This window comes from Primulina tabacum, chromosome 14 (genome assembly GCF_025594145.1).
Source record: "Primulina tabacum isolate GXHZ01 chromosome 14, ASM2559414v2, whole genome shotgun sequence".
NCBI lineage: Eukaryota > Viridiplantae > Streptophyta > Magnoliopsida > Lamiales > Gesneriaceae > Primulina > Primulina tabacum.
Window position 1 is genome coordinate 4573721 of NC_134563.1, and position 22537 is coordinate 4596257.

Genomic DNA, 22537 nt, shown 5'->3' on the forward strand with positions numbered 1-22537 from the left:
CGTGATTAATTGCTCATAAATAAAATAAATTGGAGAGTTATGAGATGGACCAAGGAATTAATTGGTGCAAGGGCCCTGACAGATTTAATCACAAGTGGAAATTTGCTAGAGCAATGCCGGTTAATAATGAGCTATCCTTGGGGTACTACCCGGAGGGAGCGGGAGCATCCAATGGTCCAAATTTTTATCATGGCCAAGAAAATGTCGGAAGTATAATATTCGACAGAGCTGAGTTAGTTTACAGTCTATGAAGCATAAGGTAACCGTAAGATTTTCATGTCTTTTTGAACAAGATGAGAAAAAACACAATAGTATATGATAAACTTTTGAACAGGTAGCGTGAAATTCACTACGTGAAGGCAATATGCAAGACGTTACAACCCTTTTACATTCTGGAATAGCCTCTGTAGTCTTCATACTGCTCCATGAATTCGTCGTTGAATTTCTTGAAACTCGCCATAATTTCAGGCATATCTTCCTCAGCCGGTAAGATGGTGGTTCTCAAGTGAAAAACCCTGATTACAGATTGCACAATTAAGCTTCGTTTCAAATGCAATTTTCATTAACTAGACTGGGAGGACACAAATATGGGTGAAGTAGGGATAAACTCACCCTTCCTTTTGCCCAAAACCTGAACCAGGGACCGTGGAAATGCCTGTGGCTTCAAGAAGTTTGAGACAGTAGAAAACATCAGGTACTTTACCAGCCTTTTTAGCAACCTCTATTGCTTTTGGGGGTAAGCGTATTTGTGGGAAAGAATACATGGCACCTGAGTTTACATTTTGACTCAAATCAATAAATTTTCTTCAGTCAAGAGAAAGGAAGACTATAGGTAATTGATTTCATCATCTCTTAAGTGTACTGTACCTTCTGTAAAATTGCAAACAACATTTCGACAGCTATTGAATCCATCTGTCATTATCCTAGCCCTCTTCCTCAATGACTCGAGGATACCTTTGCTGAATAGAGACCAAAAAACAATCATGAGAAGTCCCACATTTGCATATAAGATTATGGATACAAGAAGCATACCTCTCCCTGATAAATTTTTCGTACGAGATATCCCCAGGTTTAAGAGGATTCACCATAAGTCCCATCTGCATATTGAATGATACAACTAACAAGATTTTATCTCCGTTTTTTGAAAATGTAAGCCAGAGAAATGACCTTAACAGACTGCATAACCTATTATAAGTTCATAATCAGCGTTTAGATTGATGAATTTGATTTGGCAGAAAAGTATTTTGATGCATGAATTTCAAATGAATTTCATCTTAACTTTATATATAGTGGACTTGAAATTCACTTAAATTTTATCAATCCAAAAAGTCAAGGAATTTCAAACTCAACGTTTCAAATCCATCGATCCAATCACAACGAAAGTGTCACTAACAAACAAATACGACATCATTTGACTTACAAATATTTGTCCAGGGACTGTAGGACTGAGAGATATGGAGGAAACCTTGTATATCTCCTCTACTGTCTGAAACAACCAAAGGCACAAGCATGAGAAAGGAACTACAAAGCCGTATGTATATACACTAATATCAACAGACATATTGCTATATTAAGGCCTTAAAACTTTGAAATGATATGTAATATCTAATATTTCGATTTAAACCTTTGGAGATATATTGGTCATCTCGAAGTATCCACCACGTTGCCCGCATTCTCCAAAATAACCTTTCGAGACAGTGTGAAAAGAAACAAGTTCAATCTCTTTGCTCATTGGTGGTCCCATATCCATCAGAACCTTTCGAGTATTGTACGACGAGAAGCCATCAGAGCATAAAAGATATATGAAAATTATGCGATAGCATTTAACATCAGTTTATCAGATTATATATACCTTTCTTGCGCTTATGAAAGGGCGCTCATCTTGGTACACATTTTGTTGATAAACTTCATCACCAATCAATACCAAATTGTTTTGGTAACAGAATTTCAACACTTCTCTGAGATTTGCTTCACTCAGACACTGTCCAGTCGGGTTTCCGGGGTTTATGATCACCATGGCTCTTACCTTACCACAACCAAAAAGTTGGAAGATGCAAAATAGTAAAATACATCAGATTATTTTACGTCAATGATAAGAAGAAACACAAAATAATGCTTACAGTAATTCCTTGAGACCGAGCTTTTGCAATGGACTGATTAAGGTTCACAATGTCAAGACCCCAATTTGCAGACTCTTCAAGATAATATGGAACCAGAGAACCACCCAGTAAAGATATTGTGGCCGAGTAAAGAGGATATTGTGGGACAGGGACCAAAATCTATGAAACAAAATTTTTAGCAATCTAGCATAAAATACGCATGGGCACAATAAGATCCAAGGAAAATTACCCCATCAACAGGGCCACGAATAATGGCATTTAAAATCTGCATAACTCCTTTGCTGGCACCGTCTGTTAGAAATATGAGTTCCGGATCACTGCATTAATGCAACAATTTAAATAATCATTTTGAATTCAATAAATCCAGTATAAAAAAGCCTTAACTAAAGCATCGTTCAAGTATTACAACCTTTGATATCCATCACGTCTCTCAATGAACTCTGCGACTTCTTTCCTTACTCCAGGAAGTCCACGTGAATCACTGTAAGCACCTGAGATCAATTAAAAATATTTGATTGGTCTTAACTTAAACCATGTTCCACGTTACAATGACCCACTAAATAATGTCATGGATAATAATGAATTCAGGTATTCTTGATGCATTTCCTTTGTTGAAAAGTCAATCTTGACAAGACAAGTGGATTCAAATGACTTTTTATATAACAGAACAAAAATTGAAAATTTTTGAATCTAACCTAGACCCCCTGAAGTCATTGAAAGATAATGCTTGGCTCTAGCAATAGCATCAGCAGGAAATAAGAGCCCCACATTTGGATCATCGAGTAGGAATGGAGCTTGGCAGAGTGCAACCACCTGCATCGTTCTTTCTTTTCAATTAACAAACCCCAGTGGCAAAACAACAAATACACACACAAACACACTCTCCCTAAAACCTGCCGAGGAAAGGTCAGAGGTTTCTGCCCAAGAGCATGAGGATTGCCAACATTGGTGAATATGATCTGCATTAAGAATAACAAGATCATGAGACCGGGAAAAAGCACCAGTAGATAATTCTTTTAGTTTATTTCTGCAGAATACTATCATTTATATTCAGCCAATAACGTGCATTATATTTGAAACTATTTTCAAGAGGATAAAAAAGCCAGTTTGTAACAAAATGGTACTGTAAGTCCTGAGTTATAACAAGTAAAATTTACCTTCTTCCCTTCCTTCTGAAGCTCAGAAGCACGAAGATACAGCTCTCCTCGGACAGCATACTGACATTTCTTGACATTTTCATTCAAATTCTCGTAATCCATTGACTTGGACGACATGATGCAGTACGAGCTTTCTCACAACCGGGCAAATTACCAGATGTGGAGGCCTAATTGCTATGCACCTGAAAATTGTGTTCATTTATCTGGTTTGGGGATAAGTGTGAACATGCAAGACAAATGATGAGGGCTTAAACTCGCATTACCAATAGGATCTTTTGCTTCACCCATAAACAGAGATACACACTCTTTCATGGTATCCCATTTACGAGCAAGATTTTCAAACAAATGCATATAAAAAGTCAACAGATTGCTAAAGAATCAAGAAATTTCAAAAGGAAACGAGCTTTCTTAAACAAAAGATTAATTCAATGCAATTTAATCAAGTGCCATCCAAGAATTCCAGAAGAAGTAAGATATACGGGAAAATCGATCACAAAGGAAAAAAGAACCACAAACACCACGCAAATCATTCTCCATGTAAAAGATGACATAAAATACATTTTTTTCTTCATGTTGAGCTCCAATTGAATCACATTTAAACAGGGGCGGACCCAATGGGACGGTGGATTCTACCACACCAACTCAAAAAAATGAATTTAATGCATGAATCTTCTAAAACATTTAAGTTACGCCTCGATTCCGTTGAGACACATCCCCAGGTTTCTGGGTCGGCCCCCACACAAAACACACAACCGATCAAGAAAATAAGGGGAAAAAATCGATCTTTTTCGTCTCTCTCGAGACTGATTTCCCCCCAGAACAAAAGAAAACCAAAATTGACATGATTGAGCACTACTAAACATCTTCTTGATGCGTTTAGTTTTCTCACGAACATGTCAACAGTTAAAGTAGCTACCTCTGAAGCTCTCCTGGGTGGACTCTGTCACATAAAAACCCACTAAAATAAAGAATGATGTTTTATTTTTTCGGGTATATTTTTGGATACGTATATTTGTAAAGTGGATAGTCATGTTTATGTGGCTAACATGAGAAGACATATATTATGGGGCAGAACCACAACCACTGAAGAGGATTGGATGGATTTTTTGGAATTTTGGGGAATTGTTTTGAGTTTGTGATAGAAGAAGAGTGGCTCTACTTCAATTCGAACTCAGTTCTTATTTGCGGATGCTGCTGCTCGTTAAAATTTAACCTTATATATAATAATTTTGGCAATACATGCAAATACAAAACATGTCTAAATCGTCGGGCCGCAACAATGGACAATCATTTTGGCTGATTGAGAAATTATCATCTATTTGTTAGGTTAGTTCAAACTTCGGATAAAATCGAAAAAATCGAACACTGAATCGAACCGAAAAATCGAATTTTATAAGACAAAAACTTGTGTGAGACGATGTATCGTATTTTGTGAGACGAATATCTTATTTGGATCATCCATGAAAATTATTAATTTTTATGTTAAGAGTATTACTTTTTATTGTAAATATCGGTAGGGTTGACATATCTCACATATAAAGATTTGTGAACCGTCTCACAAGAGACCTACTCATTTTATAATTCATATATAAATGTTAAACCGAAATTTATTTGGTTCGATTTCGGATTATATATGTTAAAACCGAACTGATCGAAGAAACCGAAATTTCATTAAATTAATAATTTTATTTTTATTATATTTTTTTGATATGTATATCAGTGAATGATGGATTATTTTAAATGATATTTAGTTGATTGTTGTTTATATAATTTATTTAGACTTTATATTTAAATGTTTTACTAAGAAATCATGTAAAAAGATAACATATTATATTTTACAATATATTTGTCTTATTAATTTAAATAATTGTATCAAAACCGAAATAACCGACCGAAATAACCGAACCATTTCGGTAGAAAACCGAACCAAACCGAAGAAAAATGGTTCGGATATCAGATTATATATTTGTAAAATAAAAACCGAAATAAAAAATCGAAAACAGAAACCGAACCGACCGATTAACATCTCTAATCCTCGTAACGTAGAATAGACAAGTTGGGTTGCAATTGTTTAAATATATATATATATATATATATATATATATATATACCCTTTCATTTGTTTTATATTTTGTCATATTCATGGGGTTCTTTAAGTTATTTTTCATGTTAGTTTAATATGATAATTAATATTGTACTTAACTCAATTAAATTAATTATTATTTTGATTTTACTTATAAATTTATCGTACATTTAAAAAAGTTGCTAATATTACTAACATCTATTTTATTTTATTTTATTATTATAAATATGTGATTTTTATTTGTAAACTTGCTATTTTACCGTTTTGTTTATTGTCATTTTTCATATTAGTTTAATTTGATAATTAATAGTGTACTTAACTCAAGCAAATTAATTATTATTTTGATTTTACTTTGTAAACTTACTATTTTACCCTTTTTGTTTTATAATTTGTATAATGATCATGATGTTCTTTAAGTTATTTTCTACGTTAGTTTAATAGGATTATTAATAAAGCATATAACTCAATCAAGCTATTTATTATTTTAATTTTACTTTTAGGCAAAAACTTGTGTGAGATGATCTCACGGGTCGTATTTGTGAGACGCATCTCTTATTTGGGTCACCCATGAAAAAATATTACTTTTTATGCTAAAAGTATTACTTTTTATTGTGTGAGACGTTCTCACGGGTCGTAGTTGTGAGACGGATATCTTATTTGGGTCACCCATGAAAAATTATTACTTTTTATGCTCAGAGTATTACTTTTTATTGTGAATATGGTAGGGTTGACCCGTCTCACAGATTATGACATTGAAAAAAATTAAATAATTAAAAAATATTAAGGTAAAAAATTAAATAATTAAAAAATATTAAGGTCATATAAAACATCTTCTTCCCATTTACAATAGAGATATTTTAAGATTACTTATGTATCAACAAATATATATGATTGAGAGAAAATATTTGTATGTAGGTGATTTCAATATAAACATTTAAGTTATTTAGTCAATTTTCAATATATGATGTTAAATAAATATTATCTATTAAATATATGATTTTCATTTGTAACCTTACCATTTTATCATTTTTTTTTTTTTACAAATTTTCATGTTCATGATGTTATTTAAGCCATTTTTTATGTTAGTTTTATAAGACCAATAATAGTATACTTAACTCAATCAAACTAATTATTGTTTTAATTTACTTTTAAATTTAATTTTAATTAGTATATTGATACATTTCGATCAAATTCATGAAAAATATCTATCATATTGGTGATAAGTAATAATGGGCAGATGAAGGGAGATGAGTCGGATTGAATAAAAATACATTATTAATAAATATTAAGGTTATATAAAACTTCTTTCTCCCATTTAGAATAAAAATATTTTCAAACTCTTTATGTGTCAATAGAGATATATGATTGAGAGAAATGTTTGTATGTAAATTATTCCAAACACTGGTTTTAAGCTATTTAGTCATTTTTTTATATATGCTGCTAAATAAATATTACTAAATAATATGCTTCATTTGATCATTTTGTGTTTTTGCAATGAGATGAGTTTTTAACACAGCATTACGTGTTTTGGTGTTATATGTCGTTTGTATTGATCATGTTGTGTTTGGATTCCTTGTGTGATTTGTTTGTTCACCGAAAGAAAATATAAAACAAAACCATATATCCCACAAAAATCATTATTTTAATTTTTTTTTCCTTGAGATATTTTGTTAATTCTTAAACACATAATGCATGTTTTCAGTTTGCTTAGATTACTTAGTTTGAAGCGACTTTGAAAATATTAAAAACGATGAAATTTTTCTTCGTTTTTAGCTTATATCTCAGAATATAAAGAGATAATATTTTTTTATTTATTGAGACAAATATATTTCCAGACTTCTGTCTATAAATCAGTATTCAAAATTTTTACAACATTATTATATTCTCTATTCAATTTTTTTTATTTAAATTGATTGAAGGTATTTGAATTTGAGTTTTTATGTATTTGATTATATTATTTTTGTAGTATTATTTATTGTGAAATTAATAGGTTGACTAGAAAAATTAGTTAATCTATGAGCCCTCTGGTGGACGACAAACATGGATAAATTGTTAAAAGAGATAATATCAAGTAGATTTTTGGCATACGATTTTGTTCTAATTAAATGATTATGCATTATTCTAAATTTTAATTGTATCACAAGTTAACATATGTTTTGTCGTTGCCAGATATATTTTGTCTACGGTATAATATTTTTCTTTGATTTAAAGAAAATTGTGTGACTTCGCATTATATTTTTATTTCTTAAGGTTTTATTAAAGGATTTTTCATGATGATTTAGGCACCATTTTTTCTTTTGTGTGTTTTTTTAAAAGTAAAATATTTATGAAACCATGACGTTAATAAGACGTCTTCTCTTTATTTGAAAAAAATATTGAAAAATTTATAAATATTTTGAATAATATGAGTTAATATTTAATTTGAGAGTGATTTATGCTTTTTTGTTGCTCGTATATACTTCAATTCTTTGTTATTGTACTAAATAAATTATTTTTAAACTTTGAGTTATCATTTTTTATGGAGGTTGTTTGTGTCATGAATTTTTTAAATTCGTTTTGTTTAGTATTGTTGGCGGCAATTGATTTTTCTGATATTCTATTATTTGTCTTGTTGTTTATATGAAAATACGTATGAGAGTACATCAATCAAAGCCACATAGTTTTGGGTCTTATGTTCTACGAAGATGGTAATATATGATTTCTGTGAATTAATTAATTTATTGGTTCTTCATACATGTAGTTAAGAAATGAATCAAATTTTGAACAAAAAATTTATGACAAACATAATGGATGAAAAAAATATGTTAAAAAAATAATGTTGCGTATTACTATGTCCCTATTTCTGTATGATATAATTCAAACACATTTTTTTAGATATTTGAAATTAGGTCTAACTAAGTGACATGAAACATATACATATATATTTGAAGGCGTATTTAAAGCAAAATATTAAGATAAAGAATGATTAATATTTAAATTTCAACGCAGCACAATGAAGAAGAAATTGAAAAATTGTATGTGTAAACCTTTAAGGATTATATAGTAATTATGTTCCTACTTCATGGTTTGCAACATATTAATGACATAAAAAATATCAATATTTCTCAAAGAATAAACAAACAGAAAAAAATTTCATTCAGAAAAATAAATACATGAAAAAAATTGTGTATAATTCTCATTCTATTTTTAATAGTATGAGAACAATTCTAAAGCTTTGTGGACTCAATAGATCAATTTTGTGCATTTTTAGTAAATTGAGACATTGAGCCGGTTGCACTTTATTTCTTCCAATATTATCTCGATAGATTTCGAGGTGGCTAAGAGGTTGTTTTTATCTATTATTTTAGTTAAAGTGGCTAACAAACTAATCCATGAGATATATGATGGTAACATAGAAAACTACTCGCAAAATAAATTCATTTAGCCGAATAGTGAAATTCAAATTGAATTATACAATATTTCATCAAATTAATTTTGTATATTATAAGATGATCATGAAATCTAAACAGTTATATTATTAGATGAGATATTGAATAAGACAAATACTTTGATATATAAATGATATCTCATATACATATCTTAATTACATTATCCGTGTCATTCTCAAGATTTTTAAAATATAATAATTAATTTTGTATGTCGTTCCACAATATATGTTGGGTGCAATAATGGTCCCTGCTTGGTAGAGCGATCGAACCGGGGTTCTTGAGCTGTTGTGCGGTTTAAAAGATTTGAGTTGCACCATTACCACCAGCTATAGCTTTTGGTAAAGTGCTTGCAATTGGTATCAGAGCAAAGGTCACGGGTTCGATTCTCATTGATTGCAATGAGTGAAATTATTGAGAGAAAGATTGTTGGGTGCAATAATTGTCCTTGCTTGGTAGAGCGATCGAACTGTGGTGCTTAAGCTACTGTGCGGTTTAAAAGATTTGAGTTGCACCATTACTACTAGCTATAGCTTTTGGTAAAGCGCTTGCAATATATAAAATATAATAAAACAAAATGTAAAATCGATAGAATAAAAATTGTTTTGTTTACGAGATTGAAACTATATCATCCCCATGATATGATGCACACAATCATTATTCCAAATCTTTTAAAAACTGACGAACAAAATGACTTTCTGAATTGCGTCAAATTAAACGATGCCACAGTTCTAAGATATAGTTATTTGAAAAAATTTCAAGTTTTTCTCACACTGATTGAGAAATAATTGTTAAAAATTTATTAAACTTATAGTTATATGTTGATAATATTGATACTAAATATATAAAAACGATATTACAAATATCACGATGTTTGAAGAAATTACAGTACCATTCATTGGTTATGTTGTTGAAGAATATATATGTTATACATATTTTTAGTCACAAGTAAAAATCAATCACGACTAAAAACAACATTTATTCTTATGAGTTATAGTTGATGATTGTCAAAAACTGAAAAATCATTCAACAATAAAATAAATATTTGGAAAATAATATTACTGGATAAAAACAATGTAGAAAACCAAAAAACGTCCTGATAAAGAAGTAAACTACGAGCATGTCATATCCCAGATGAAGATTTTAAATAACATAATAGATGTTAAAGACGATCATACATATACTTGCTGAGTATACCAAAATGGTTATATGTATATTATAACAAATTACGACTAAGAGTTGTTAAGTTATCAAAATCAACCAAGAAGTATATTGAAAAGTGTTTCACGTGGATAAGATAACTTCTCCGATTCACATACCGTTTATGGTGATGATTTTTGATTTTGTGGTTTGGATTGTTTCAATTAATAAATGCTATTAGCCATATTTTAATTCATTTAAATATTATCAAAATTTCGTACTTATATTTCCAACAATTTAGTTGCTCACGTGCAACGCACGTACATTTTTCTAGTATATATATATATATGTGTGTGTGTGTGTGTGTGTGTGTGTGTGTGTGTGTGTGGAGTGCTTCTATAATTGATTTATTATTTGGATCACAATGATGTACTAAGTATATTAAATCAAATATAATTTGTAGAAGATAATGTGTGAATATTTGTTAAATTCAAAGAAAATGAATATTAATTTGTAAAAGGTTGCAAATATTTGAATATATCGATAGAGGTATTTTGTAAAAATCAATTGGTACCACAGAGCCACACCTGGATCACAATTATGCAAATATATTAAATATGTAATTGGTAGGAGATGCTGAATGAATATTTGAATTTAAAGAAAGAGTATATTGATTTGTAGGAGATGATGTATGAATATTTGAATTTATTGATAGGAGAACTTTCGTAAAAATCTATTGGTGTTACAAAGTCACACCAAATTCTGTTAGTATAAGGTTGTTTTTCTAAATATTTAGTTCTGGTTTTCAATTGATTTTTATAATTTTTAATGATTTGGAATTAATAAAGTATTGCATATTTAAAAATGTGTAACAAAACATTGCATTCCACCACTTTCGACCAGGTAAGATTAGGTTAAAAAGTTGTTAACTCTTATTCCTAAATTACGTAAAATGGTAGAAAATTTTAAAATTGTATGTGATTCATTATTGTAGACCGAACACTTGTCATTTTATCAAATTTATAGCCGATAAAAATTGTGCAACTTAAATCTTTCAGACCGCACATCAGCCAAGTACAATGGTTCAATCGTTCCAAGCAGAGACAATTATTGCACATTAACAATATATCCACAATAATTACACTCGTTGCAATCAATGAGAATCGAACTCATGAGACATTGGCTATGATACCAATTCTTTTAAACCACATAACAGCACAAACGCAATGGTTTGATCGCTCTACTCAACAAAAACAATTATTACACTCAACCATTACAATTTAATTTTAAAAAAAAAAAACTGAAATGTGATCACAATACATGATTTTTTTATTATATTTATAATATAATAATATTGCTCTTAATTCTTAATTATTTGTAATAAATATTAAAAATTCCACTCAGATTTTATATATTTGTCTCCATATTGTACCATGTTTGTCTTGGGCCTATTGGTATGGATTCGTGTTGTGCATGTGATAGCTGTTGCTGCATGCTACTGTAATAATATTTAATAATCATAACATCCATCATATTTTTCGGGCAATTTTTTAAAAAATAAATAAATAAACCTTCAGTTTAAATAAATCAATCAATCAAATCATACGATCATTCTTAAAAGAGTTATAGTTTATGATGGAAATGAAGCGTTTAAATTAGCTAGAAAAAATGGAAAAAAAACAAAAGTCTTGAAAAAAACTCAATATCTTTTTACTTAGCACATATGTTAAGATCAGAAATGAGTTTAGATAAAGTGAATAAACTCTTTTAAAATATTTTTTTCTTAAAAACAGATAGCAAGTGACTTTAACCTAGGTTATAAAAGCTAATGTTTATTCTTGAACAGTTGAATGCAGCAAACCACTAAAAATTGTATTTAAATTGCGGATAACTGGATTAAGTGAACCAAAGAACACATATGACTTAAATTTAACCAGAGTTAGAATCAACATATATATATTTAGAATCAACATATATTTCATCACATCCAATGGGCGAGTGACACCTCATCGATGCTCACAAATGTGTGCACGGTAGGTGTGCAGATATCAAAACTATATATATATATATATATATATATATATAAACAACTTGAAATAAAAAATACATGATTTTTACGGAAGTTCGAAAGAAATCATTCTCGTCTCATCGTCTCCCCTTGTGAGAAAAAATTTCACTAAAATACTTTGGATCAATATAACTTGTAAGGACTCATTTTAGCCAATTAACCCTAACAGTTGAAACTCTCGGTACAACTTATTAACATTCAGCTGTCTATACAAGAACACGAGGTTTAGACTGGTAAACCACAAACACTCTTTCACAGTGAATACAACAGAGTGAATACAACAACACGAGTACTTGATCCTGAATGATCGGATGATATTAAAGGGTTTAGCACATGCTAGGAGAGAAGTTTGATAATTTTCAACGAGGTGTGCTCGAGAACTCAAGATTGCAAGGCAAGATTTCACATAATTAGAAGAAGAAGTCTAAAATGTCGATGATGAATTCCTTATAAACTCGATGTTCCAATGTTAACAATACTTACACAATGTTCGACTTTGTTCACATCAGCCGACAAAAAAGAGTAAGAATGCTAGCTAGGTATCTTTTGTTTTCATATTCTTCATAGTATGTCGTAATAAATGAATCTTGGACTTTGTCCAAATATGATAAATTCGTAGAAAAAAAATGTCAATTCGAATATTTTGACGGCAATGCAAAATTACTTTCCCTGGTTCATCCATTTACTGATATTGAATCTGCAAAAGTTCATTCAATATAAGAAAAGAATTTGGGTTTATAACAATATATTTTATTTAACTTCATTTTGATATTAAAATTGATAAAACATTGGCATCTTCTAACTTTGTAATTTATACATACATAGTATCAAAAGAGATATTTTACATTATTTCACTTATGAAGTATGATAAAGAGAGATCGACTCATTTCTATTTTTTGGATAATATAATTCTTTCATATGTGTTCAGTAAGCTAGAAAATAAGAATTTATTTGTATAATATTTAATTTCCTCAATTTTATGCGTGAAGCAAGATAAAAACAATTTTGTGAAGAAATAAATAAAGATTATTGGCCGATTAAATATCATAAAACCGGTGGAATGAGAAATATATTACTTAATGTTATTGCTTAAGCATGTCAAAGACTTACTTCATTTGATTATTTTTTATTTGTTAATTGTTGTATTTTTTCAACTTTCAAAGATGATGTATATAGAATAAGTCTATTAAAATCAAATTATAGTACTTTTAATTGTTTCAATGAAATTGTATATTTCACATAACACATAATTGAGAAGATTTTTTGCATAAAAAAATCTATTGTACAATTTCAAAACAAAGCGGGCTTGCTAAGTTGTTGCATAAAACGCAATTGATTATATAATGTTAGGACCAAACGCTTATTATTAGGCCAAAAATTATAGCTGTTAACCAATGCACAACTTTATTTTCTTATATTCGTGACAGCACAGAGTGCATTTACTTGGATGCTAATGCGTCGGGCTGTTAAGCCCATGAATCCGGAGATGTGCATGTCTATCTGCTGGTACTGTCTCATATCCTTAGAGATCGGTCTTGTCATTTCTCTACTGCCAGCCCTATCCTCGGCATATGTAGTACTACTCATTAAGATCTGACTTAAATCTTTTTATGGCTCAACTAGCCACTTAGATCAAATGAAGCAACATCAGCAGTTTGACGCATGACAACTTCTCAAAATGTCACTCTTCTTAGTACTACTTCTCACTCATGCATTATGTCATATTTCTATTATATATTTTTTATTATTATTATGTTCAATTTACAGAAAAAAAAAAACAGTATGACGTATGAGAAACTCTCCTTTGATCATCGAGATATAAAACACATACATTAGAACAGTGTTAATCTAAAACACTAGATGACATAAAATCTCTCTCATTTGCAAAACACATCATATTTACTAGTTTGATAAAATGGGTAACGGTAAGGCCAAAATTGATCATGACAATTCAGTAGAGGTCCTTCAAAGAAAACTAAATCAGTCCACTTACCTTCACACTTATTTACTTTCTTGAATCTAATGATTGACATTAGACCAAGTTAAAGTCGTTCCACTTTCCTTAGCACGGTTTTTCCTATCTGTCCTCCACTACTAAATTAATGCTGGATAAACATAAAGTCGCCTTAGTTGTTTAGCATCGGGCCGTGGGCTGGTGTTATATATTTATGTCAAATATCAACTTCCATCTTCATCGAGCCACGGAAAACAAATACATGAAGAGGCTTGTGATGATTCTACTTGTGTTTCACGTCATTTATGGAGGCTGCACTGGTGTAGCATCAGGTATATCTTCCTAGAAATGTGAAAATCACATATTTTTCCCTGTATACATATTAAGGCGGGACTATGATCCCAAGATCGACAATTCTGGTTCCATTGAATGTTAGGATTAGCTAGAACTAAGTTATATTTTAACACGGTCCGGTTACGACGACATTTAAATCAGAAGTTTCTTTCCTTAAATTTAATAAGGTGTGTCTCGTGACAATACAACATGGTTCAATAATGTTGATTTATTATGCTCCAAATCAGGACAAGAGGTAAAGCGCTCATTTTCGCCGTTCAAGCACCATGGATATTTACCTAATCTAAATTTTAATAGATTGCTGCTCTCACCCCCACCATCGCCTATGCATAATGTCCGCGGTCATCACTTCTACATTCCTCCGGAGGATCAGCCCATCGACTTGACTATAGCTCCGCCGCCGCAGATTTAGACGGTCTTCCATGAAGATCAATACATGAGGCAGTTCCCAAAAAAGAATGATATGATTTCTAGGTGGTATTAAATGTTTTGCCACATGCATTTCAATATATTTAAAAGACTTATTCAAATTTCTTATGCAACCATCGTTTTTTACTAACGGGTGTATTTTACTGTAGATAGATAGATGATATTTCAAATTTACATTTTTAGATTGCTACCATAACAAAAAATGGTCCAACTGGTCTATAAATTTGTAGTGACACTGTTGCGAAAATTGCACCTAAGCCCAAGTCCTGTCTAAGTCAAAAGAAATCCCTATATGAATACGAGATTTTCATGTGAACAAATATAGGCTTAAAGCTCTGAATTTCCGCTGACAATCCCTTGAATAGTTGACAACCTCCGAAGAAATAGATCAAACTCTTCGTCCCTAGCCAGCATGCTTATTCTAACATACTCTTGATCACTCCCGAATCTCTTCCCGCTTCTCGTCAAAATCTTGTACCCTCTTAACAGTTTTTCACAGTCGATGCCCCCTTTGCATTTCAACCAAGCAAAAGCTGTACGTGGAATAACCGGAAATCATTGATCAGTACATGTTTTGTGTATTAGTAATTCAGCTTTTTGGGAAGTATGTTACCGGGGTATGTTTCGGTGAAGTCTCTGTTGAAATGGCAGTATTGTAGGGGAAACTTTGGGACACAAAAGAGTTCGTTGATCTTGACAGAAGCCCGCAGTTTCTTCCACCTTTCAGCCATGAGATTGTGGTTGTATTCGAAGAAATCTTCCAAGTCATGAGGCTTGACTTTTTGGCAGCTAGCAGAAACCACTTCAAGGATCTTGGCTGCTCGGAGTTGGGCTTCTTTTGACACTCCAATGGTGTTGAGTTCGACGAATTTCACCATCTTTTTAGCTACATTTTTGTCTCTGACAAGTGCCCATCTACATAGAATATAAGTAAACAAGAAACATCAGTATCGATAAATGAGATATAAGCTCTAAGAACATTGTTTGCAGACGAATTTTTCTTGGCTAATCGATCAGCAATACAGCAATCGCGGCATACCCAATTCGTGAACCTGCATGGCCAGTGCATTTGGAAACTGTAAATAACATGATGTCATGATCCGCTGGAGACGTGATGGCTGTATATTGTGGCCAGTAGTATGCAAAGTCATGAATGAGCACCCCTTTTGCTCCTTTAACCACAGGTTCACGTATAACTCCGTCAGGGTTATTCGGAGAGGTCACCATCTCTATATATGGTCCGTCTTCATCAAAGCTACTTGCATCACCTCCCCATTTGAATAGCCTAGAACGCAAAAAATCCATGACCTCGGGGTATGACTGCAAGAAACCCGCAAAAGACTTGATGAGCTTAAAAGGATGCAATATTTTGTCACAAAACAATGAAACAGAATCCTACTTTTCTTGATCCACACTCATATAAATTAAGATCGAAAAACAAGAATCAAGGCAATGATCTGATGAAATATTATCTCACCGAATAATACGGAGCAGCCGACACAACACTGATAGGATTCGGCTCATTTAAAGAATCACAAAGGGCATACAAGGCCGCCTGAATTAACTGACTTGAACCTGTTCCCACAACAATGTAATGATCTTGGACTACTGCGTTGCCGACCACGTTGTGCAGCATCTTTATTTCTTCCTCAAGTTTTGGCTCCAAAAACCAGCACAGGTTCTTAGCGTTGGCAAAATAACTGAGAGATTGGCATGCAGCGATTGTGACTGCGTACTTGCTGCCAACATTCTGCCAGTAAGATTCATACATTGTAGGATCACCGCTGTCACGTGAAAAGGAACAAAAAAACAGTTCACAAGTAATTCTCAATTATCCAGTAAATAGAGACCACATCTTGAACCCATTATATCGGTTTTAAACCTATTAAAGACGATCATAAACCTATTAACATCAAATCATCAAACATTTTCCTTCTATCAATCATTAAAGAAAGAAAAATCGAACCTTCATTTGTAAGAACGACAAAAAGGGTAAAAACATAAAGAAACACAAAAGGTGAGACAGACATAATGGGAATTTTTTTATATAAAGGGCCATTAACATTCATCTAACACAATGTTTTATTTTAATCACCAGAATCATTAACGTCCCCTCAACATTATAAAAACGCAATAAAGAAGAATCCCATCATGAATGCGCAGGGTAGCACATTATCGGAAACAAGAACGCACATCGACAGCGTACGCATCGACAAAAACCCATCAAGAATGCGCAGGGCAGCACATTATCGGAAACACTTACTGATCAAGATTGATAATTTCTTCAAAGGAAAGATTTTTCACGGAGTCATTATCTTTTTCTTCAGCAACAGATGAAGTATTCGAGCTTTTGATAACAAGTGCCTGCTCTGTGCCACACATGTTGATTATTCTTTATTATACGTTGTGTGATTTTCTAATTCTGAAGCAAAGTTTCTACCCTTCTGCTGCTGCAAGAAAAACACCTATGTTTTGCTTATTTTCATGATTTTTTGCATCGTTATTTATAGGGCAATAATGTTGTAATTTATTTTCTCTTTTTGAAAGTTGGTTTCCTATGAATAAATTGATTGGATATGTGTTTTTACAATAGGTCTTTTTGTGAAACGGTCTCAAGAATCTTTATCTGTGAGACGAGTCAACCCTATCGATATTCACAATAAAAAGTAATACTCTTAGCATAAAAAGTAATATTTTTCATGGATGACCCAAATAAAAGATTTGTCTCATAAAATACGACATGTGAGACTGTCACACACAAATTTTTGCCTTATCTTTAATGGTACAGATGCTAAGTGTCACTCTAAGCTTAGCTAATCAAGTAACGTGATTTACATAATATTATATTTCCACGGTCCGTTACAATTTAATATTATCAATGAAGGAGATGAATAGTTTAAAAGGGCAATCTTGTATGGTATTTCTTATCAAAGCTTATATGGTAAATCTCGTTAAGATATGCGAAATAATTGCAATTACCTATTAAAATTTTATAAAGCATCGCTTTATTTCGGATAGGATTGTGTAAAGATAATTTATAAGTAATTAATAAATAAATTGGATAAGATAGAATGGTTATGGATAATTATATATTTAATTGATTAAAATTGTTATAAGAATTGTGATTAAATTAAAATTACATTTTTGCCCTTTAACTATTATAAAAGGGAAGAGAATGAAGTATATAGTAGGACCTTTATATATATATATATATATATATATATATATATATTTATATATATATTTTTTCATTTGTGCATACTATAAATTAAAATTAAGGATATTAACATACATTTGATTTTTGAATGTAAGAAAAAAAAATTATTTTGTAAATGTATACAGGAATAAAAACGCATCAAAAGGAAAGAAATGATATAAATAAAATAAATGGGAAATTTGATATAAAATTTCTTGTAAAGTCTGATTTCAAAATATGACATCACCGTATTTTTTGAAACATTGTCTCGTACATTTGACCATATGTTATAGTTTTAAAGTTATTGTTATGATTAAATATTACTTTGGATGTCTTGAACTGGAACAAAATGCAGCAACAACAACAGCAAGTCGAGGCAAGGAAATTCCTTTCTCCGCAAGACGAAATTGCCCGTATATAGTGCTATACGTTGCAGACAATCGTCCCCAAGATACAACGACTTCACGTTGAGAGTTTGCAGCACTTCAAATCTCGAAATCAGCGAACAAAACTATGCAAGAACTTTCAAGTATTGAAGAGGATAAAATGCAACTAGATGACATGAAATTTTCCAACCTTTTGAATGATGGATGGGGTGATTATTTATAAGTGATTATTGGATGTGTAGAAGAGAACGTGTCTTTCCAGACCGGATGCATTGAAGAGCCACACTTCTAGTCAAAGAACACATTGTTTGGTGCAAAAGAAGTCAAGGGACGCGCATGTTTTTCTGACACAGCGCATTGCAGAATTCCAGAAAGGGTCGCGCATATGCGCGTCCTTGTGAGCGCATATGTGCGCCTTGTTCTGCCCATGTACGTAGAAACCAGTAAGTGGCGCGCATGTGCACGGAATCTAGCGCGCATATGCGCGGCACGCTGGTACCAACTTTCTTTAAACAGATGGATCGTGCATGGATTAAAAAGAAAAGGCCATAAATAAATAAATCGACAAAGCCATTTCTCAAACTGTCACAATCACCTGTGTATTTCTTCACAACTGTTTGGTAACACAGGTTTCTTCATTTCTCTATTTTCGGTTAAAATAATTATTTTCAAAAGTAAAATTTCAACTCAAAAATTGTCAAAAATTGTCACAATTATATTTATATATATATATATATATATAATTTTCAAGGAAATTCCTATATATTTTTCCCCTATTTTAATTTAACATTAATTCTCGATTACATATTTATTATTATTATTATTATTATTATTATTATTATTATTATTATTATTATTATTATTATTATTATTATTATTATGGCTTTATTTGTTTATTCTATTAAAAATTCACTTTGGATTCCTGGTCCCTCTAAAATTATTTTCCGGTGGTGCATATTCAAAATTCCATCCTCATTCCTCAAGCTAGGTTCTAGGGTTTTTGTTTCCAAAATAATCTGATATCCAAACAGGCTGTTTCAATAAATCAGTAGTCGATGGAACTAGAAGTTGTTATCTTTCGATGTACATTGAATAAATATCATGCTAACATAATATATTGAAAATTACGTCAGTAATTTAATTAGTATGGGACAAATAAATAAAATTAATTATAATCAATTAAATGGCCTGTTTTGATAAATCGAACTAGGTGTACTTTGGGAGAGAATAATTGCTATTTTCTTATAAACTTTGACTTTTAAAATTTTAAATAAATAAAAGGTTATTAACGTTTATCGTTGAATTTTATGCTCCGACGAGTCTTTTCCAACCGGTAACGATAATGATATGTTATTAATTATTATATTGAATCAATATTTGGATTGCCTTTGTCATTATTTATGAAATTAAATTTATAGAATTGTGAAAATCACCTCATCTTTATTTTTCTTTCAATGTCCTTAATCAAACACCCCATTCATTTTTTTGGGTTAACTATATACTAATTTTAGTAAACTTTTTAATTATTTAAATTAAATAATTTTATATTGTGTAAAAAAATTGACCACAACATTGTCAATGCTATTAAATACATAATTTAACATAACAAAATCAGGTAAAAAATGGAATAATTTTAATTTATTCCGTCCACACCTTGTCTAAGTCAACCATCACTACAAGAATTAATTCTTATGGTGACATTCATAAATGTCATCATATTCAATATTTAGTGACATTTAAGTTTTAGTGACACCTCTAACAAATGCCCTCTATTCCAATGTCGTCTTAAATTTCCTGACATTTTTAATGTCATTATAAGATGTTAAGACAACTTCATACATATTACTAATTATTCATATGATGACAATTTTAAATGTCAGGAAAACTCATGTTTTAAATACATTTATACATGCCTTGTTATTATAGTAATAATGACAAATTTATATATAAGTTAAATCATTTATAATGACAATTAAAAGTGTCGTGTATGTTATTTATAGTGACAATAACAAATGTGAGAATATTTGGATTGGATAAATATTGGAGGAGGAAAAAATAGATAAAATAAATGTGGGAATAAAAAATATATTAGATTAGTTATCTTGACATTTTTAATTGATGTCATTTTTTATATGGATGGAAACAATTATTTTCCCTCTTCTAATATTTATCCAACCCAAATATTCTCACATTTATTTATAGTGACAAATTTATTTTTTTAATGATTTTTTACGATGTGGGAAAAAAATTTGTTTCCCTCCATATAAAAAATGACATCAATTAAATGTCAGGATAACTAATCTAATATGTTTTTTACTTTACACATTATTAATTTTTTACAAGTGTTATTACTAAGTATTTGTAACAACATTTAATTAAAAGTGTCTACAAAAAAGTGTCACAATAGCCATTTATTGTTGTAGTGCGTAACATGGAGAATTAAAGAAAATTTAATATGTCCTCTCAATAACATATTATATATAGAGTAAGTTTCTTATGAGACGGTCTCACGAATCTTTATCTGTGAGACGGGTCAACTTACCGATATTCACAATAAAACGTAATACTCTTAGCATAAAAAGTAATATCATTTCATAAATGACCCAAATAAAAGATCCTGTCTCACAAAATATGACTCGTGAGACCGTCTCATATAAGTCTTTGCTTTGTATATGTGTGTGTATATATATAATGTAGAGACAGAGATCCTTGTGAAATGAAAATTAGTCAAACATGCTCGGACCAATCATTTGCAAGATTATTAAACTAATGAGTCGGTCGACATGTTTCATGATTGAAAAAAACAATATATAAACCTCAATCTCCATTTACTTTATTTTTATCCTTCGTCCCTACAACTCCCATATTTTTATGTTGTTGTTATTGTTATTATTATTGTCGTGAGCCATTTCACATTAAATAATAACTAATTAACTCTATAATTTTCTCGCCAATAAGTTTCAGCAAGAAAATATTCAAATGATAAATATGAAACTTATGTTTCCAAATAATGATATAAAATCTGGAAAATGAGGTTCTTGTCACAATTTGTTGTTGGATAAATGAATAATGAAGAGTTATTGAATAGAAAAGGGAGTGGAAGTTGTCACACATGGAGAAAATAGCCAAATGAAGTCTTCCTTATAAACTCCAAGTTTGAATAGGGGTTTGGGCCCCAAGGGGTACCAGAAGTTTTTAGAAGAGGGGAAGACGCTAATAGGCTATGTCTCAGTGAAACACACGCGCGCGCTCGTCTCGTCTCGATGCGGTCTTTGACAAGTATTAATCTTTTTGGATCAAATTTATTTGGTGCAAATTGATGCACTTGGACAGAGGTACGCGCGCGGGTGCGCCACATCCCGCGCGAATGCGCGCCTGTTGCTAACTTTCGAAGCCATCGCCCAGAACAGGGCGCGCGGTCGCGCCGCTTCTCGCGCGGGCGTGCGCGCCCTACTGTGAGCGAACACAGAGAAAGGCGCGCGAGAAGCGGCGCGACCGCGCGCGTCCTACTGTGAGCGAACACAGAATGATGCGCGCGTGTTGTCGCGCGCTGTTTCTGAAAACATGCGCGTCCCTTGGCTATGTTGGCATCTGTTCTTGATCACTTTTGCATCAACCAATGTGTTCTTTCACTAGAGTTGTGACTCTTCTTTGCATCCGATCTGAAAAGGCGTGTCTTTTCTACGCAACCGGTGATTGTCTATAAATAAATCCAATCAGCCCATTTCGAAAGTTGCTGGTCATTTTGCACTGCATTGCTTCTTCTCATACTGCTGCATTCATCATTTCGAAATATTTGAAAGTTCAAGCATACACTTGTTCGCTGATATCCAGAAATTGTTGTGCTGCATCTTCTGGATTAATTCGTTGTATCTTGGGGACGATTGCCTGCTACATATAGCACTTTATACGGGCAATTTCAGTCTTGCGGAGAAAGGATCTTCCTTGCCTCGACTTGCTCTTATTGTTGTTGCTTTTTGTTCGTGATTCAAGTTGCTGCTCTTTGCTCGTGTTTCAAGACATCCAACATATCCAGGGTAATATCTAACAACATTTGTACTAGAAGTGATCAAATACGAGTAACGACTCGATCAAAACTCGACTCGAGCTTGATTTTACAAAGCTCAAGTATTTACTATAGTTGAGTTCGAATTTAGTTGTTTCCACTAAAGTGGTGAGTGGCTGGCTCGCATAACTAGCTACATAATCTGTTTATTATTATTAT

General features: G+C 31.7%; 2 protein-coding genes and 1 long non-coding RNA gene across 3 annotated transcripts; 1 reads left to right on the plus strand and 2 right to left on the minus strand.

The window, feature by feature from the left end:
• Positions 1-233: 233 nt before the first annotated feature.
• On the minus strand, positions 234-4418 carry LOC142524364 (glutamate--glyoxylate aminotransferase 2). The gene is made up of 14 exons (XM_075628318.1): positions 4194-4418; positions 3278-3459; positions 3014-3079; positions 2816-2933; positions 2530-2611; positions 2350-2437; positions 2121-2279; positions 1853-2026; positions 1625-1756; positions 1421-1486; positions 1033-1097; positions 868-959; positions 613-769; positions 234-515 (listed from the first exon to the last, which is right to left on the minus strand). Exons 2-14 carry the CDS (start codon positions 3392-3394, stop codon positions 386-388), a joined length of 1446 nt encoding a protein of 481 aa, XP_075484433.1. The 5' UTR covers positions 3395-3459; positions 4194-4418; the 3' UTR covers positions 234-385.
• Positions 4419-14045: 9627 nt separating this feature from the next.
• LOC142525558 (uncharacterized) lies at positions 14046-14855 on the plus strand. Its single transcript, XR_012815095.1, has 2 exons — positions 14046-14279; positions 14529-14855. It is a non-coding gene; the product is annotated as an uncharacterized LOC142525558 (long non-coding RNA).
• LOC142525557 (L-tryptophan--pyruvate aminotransferase 1-like) lies at positions 14668-17235 on the minus strand. The gene is made up of 5 exons (XM_075629870.1): positions 16994-17235; positions 16208-16514; positions 15770-16050; positions 15344-15645; positions 14668-15263 (listed from the first exon to the last, which is right to left on the minus strand). The coding sequence occupies exons 1-5, from the start codon at positions 17110-17112 to the stop codon at positions 15058-15060; spliced, it is 1215 nt and encodes a 404-aa protein (XP_075485985.1). The 5' UTR covers positions 17113-17235; the 3' UTR covers positions 14668-15057.
• Positions 17236-22537: the final 5302 nt, after the last annotated feature.

Coding starts and splice junctions, on each gene's coding strand:
- LOC142524364 (XM_075628318.1), bottom strand. CDS start 3,394: ATGTCGTCCAAGTCAATGGATTACGAGAATTTGAATGAAAATGTCAAG. Junction 2,612..2,815: donor AATGACTTCAGGGGGTCTAG/GTTAGATTCAAA, acceptor AATTGATCTCAG/GTGCTTACAGTGATTCACGT. Junction 2,438..2,529: donor AGACGTGATGGATATCAAAG/GTTGTAATACTT, acceptor GCATTAATGCAG/TGATCCGGAACTCATATTTC.
- LOC142525557 (XM_075629870.1), bottom strand. CDS start 17,112: ATGTGTGGCACAGAGCAGGCACTTGTTATCAAAAGCTCGAATACTTCA. Junction 15,646..15,769: donor CATGCAGGTTCACGAATTGG/GTATGCCGCGAT, acceptor TATTCTATGTAG/ATGGGCACTTGTCAGAGACA. Junction 15,264..15,343: donor CTTCACCGAAACATACCCCG/GTAACATACTTC, acceptor TTCCACGTACAG/CTTTTGCTTGGTTGAAATGC.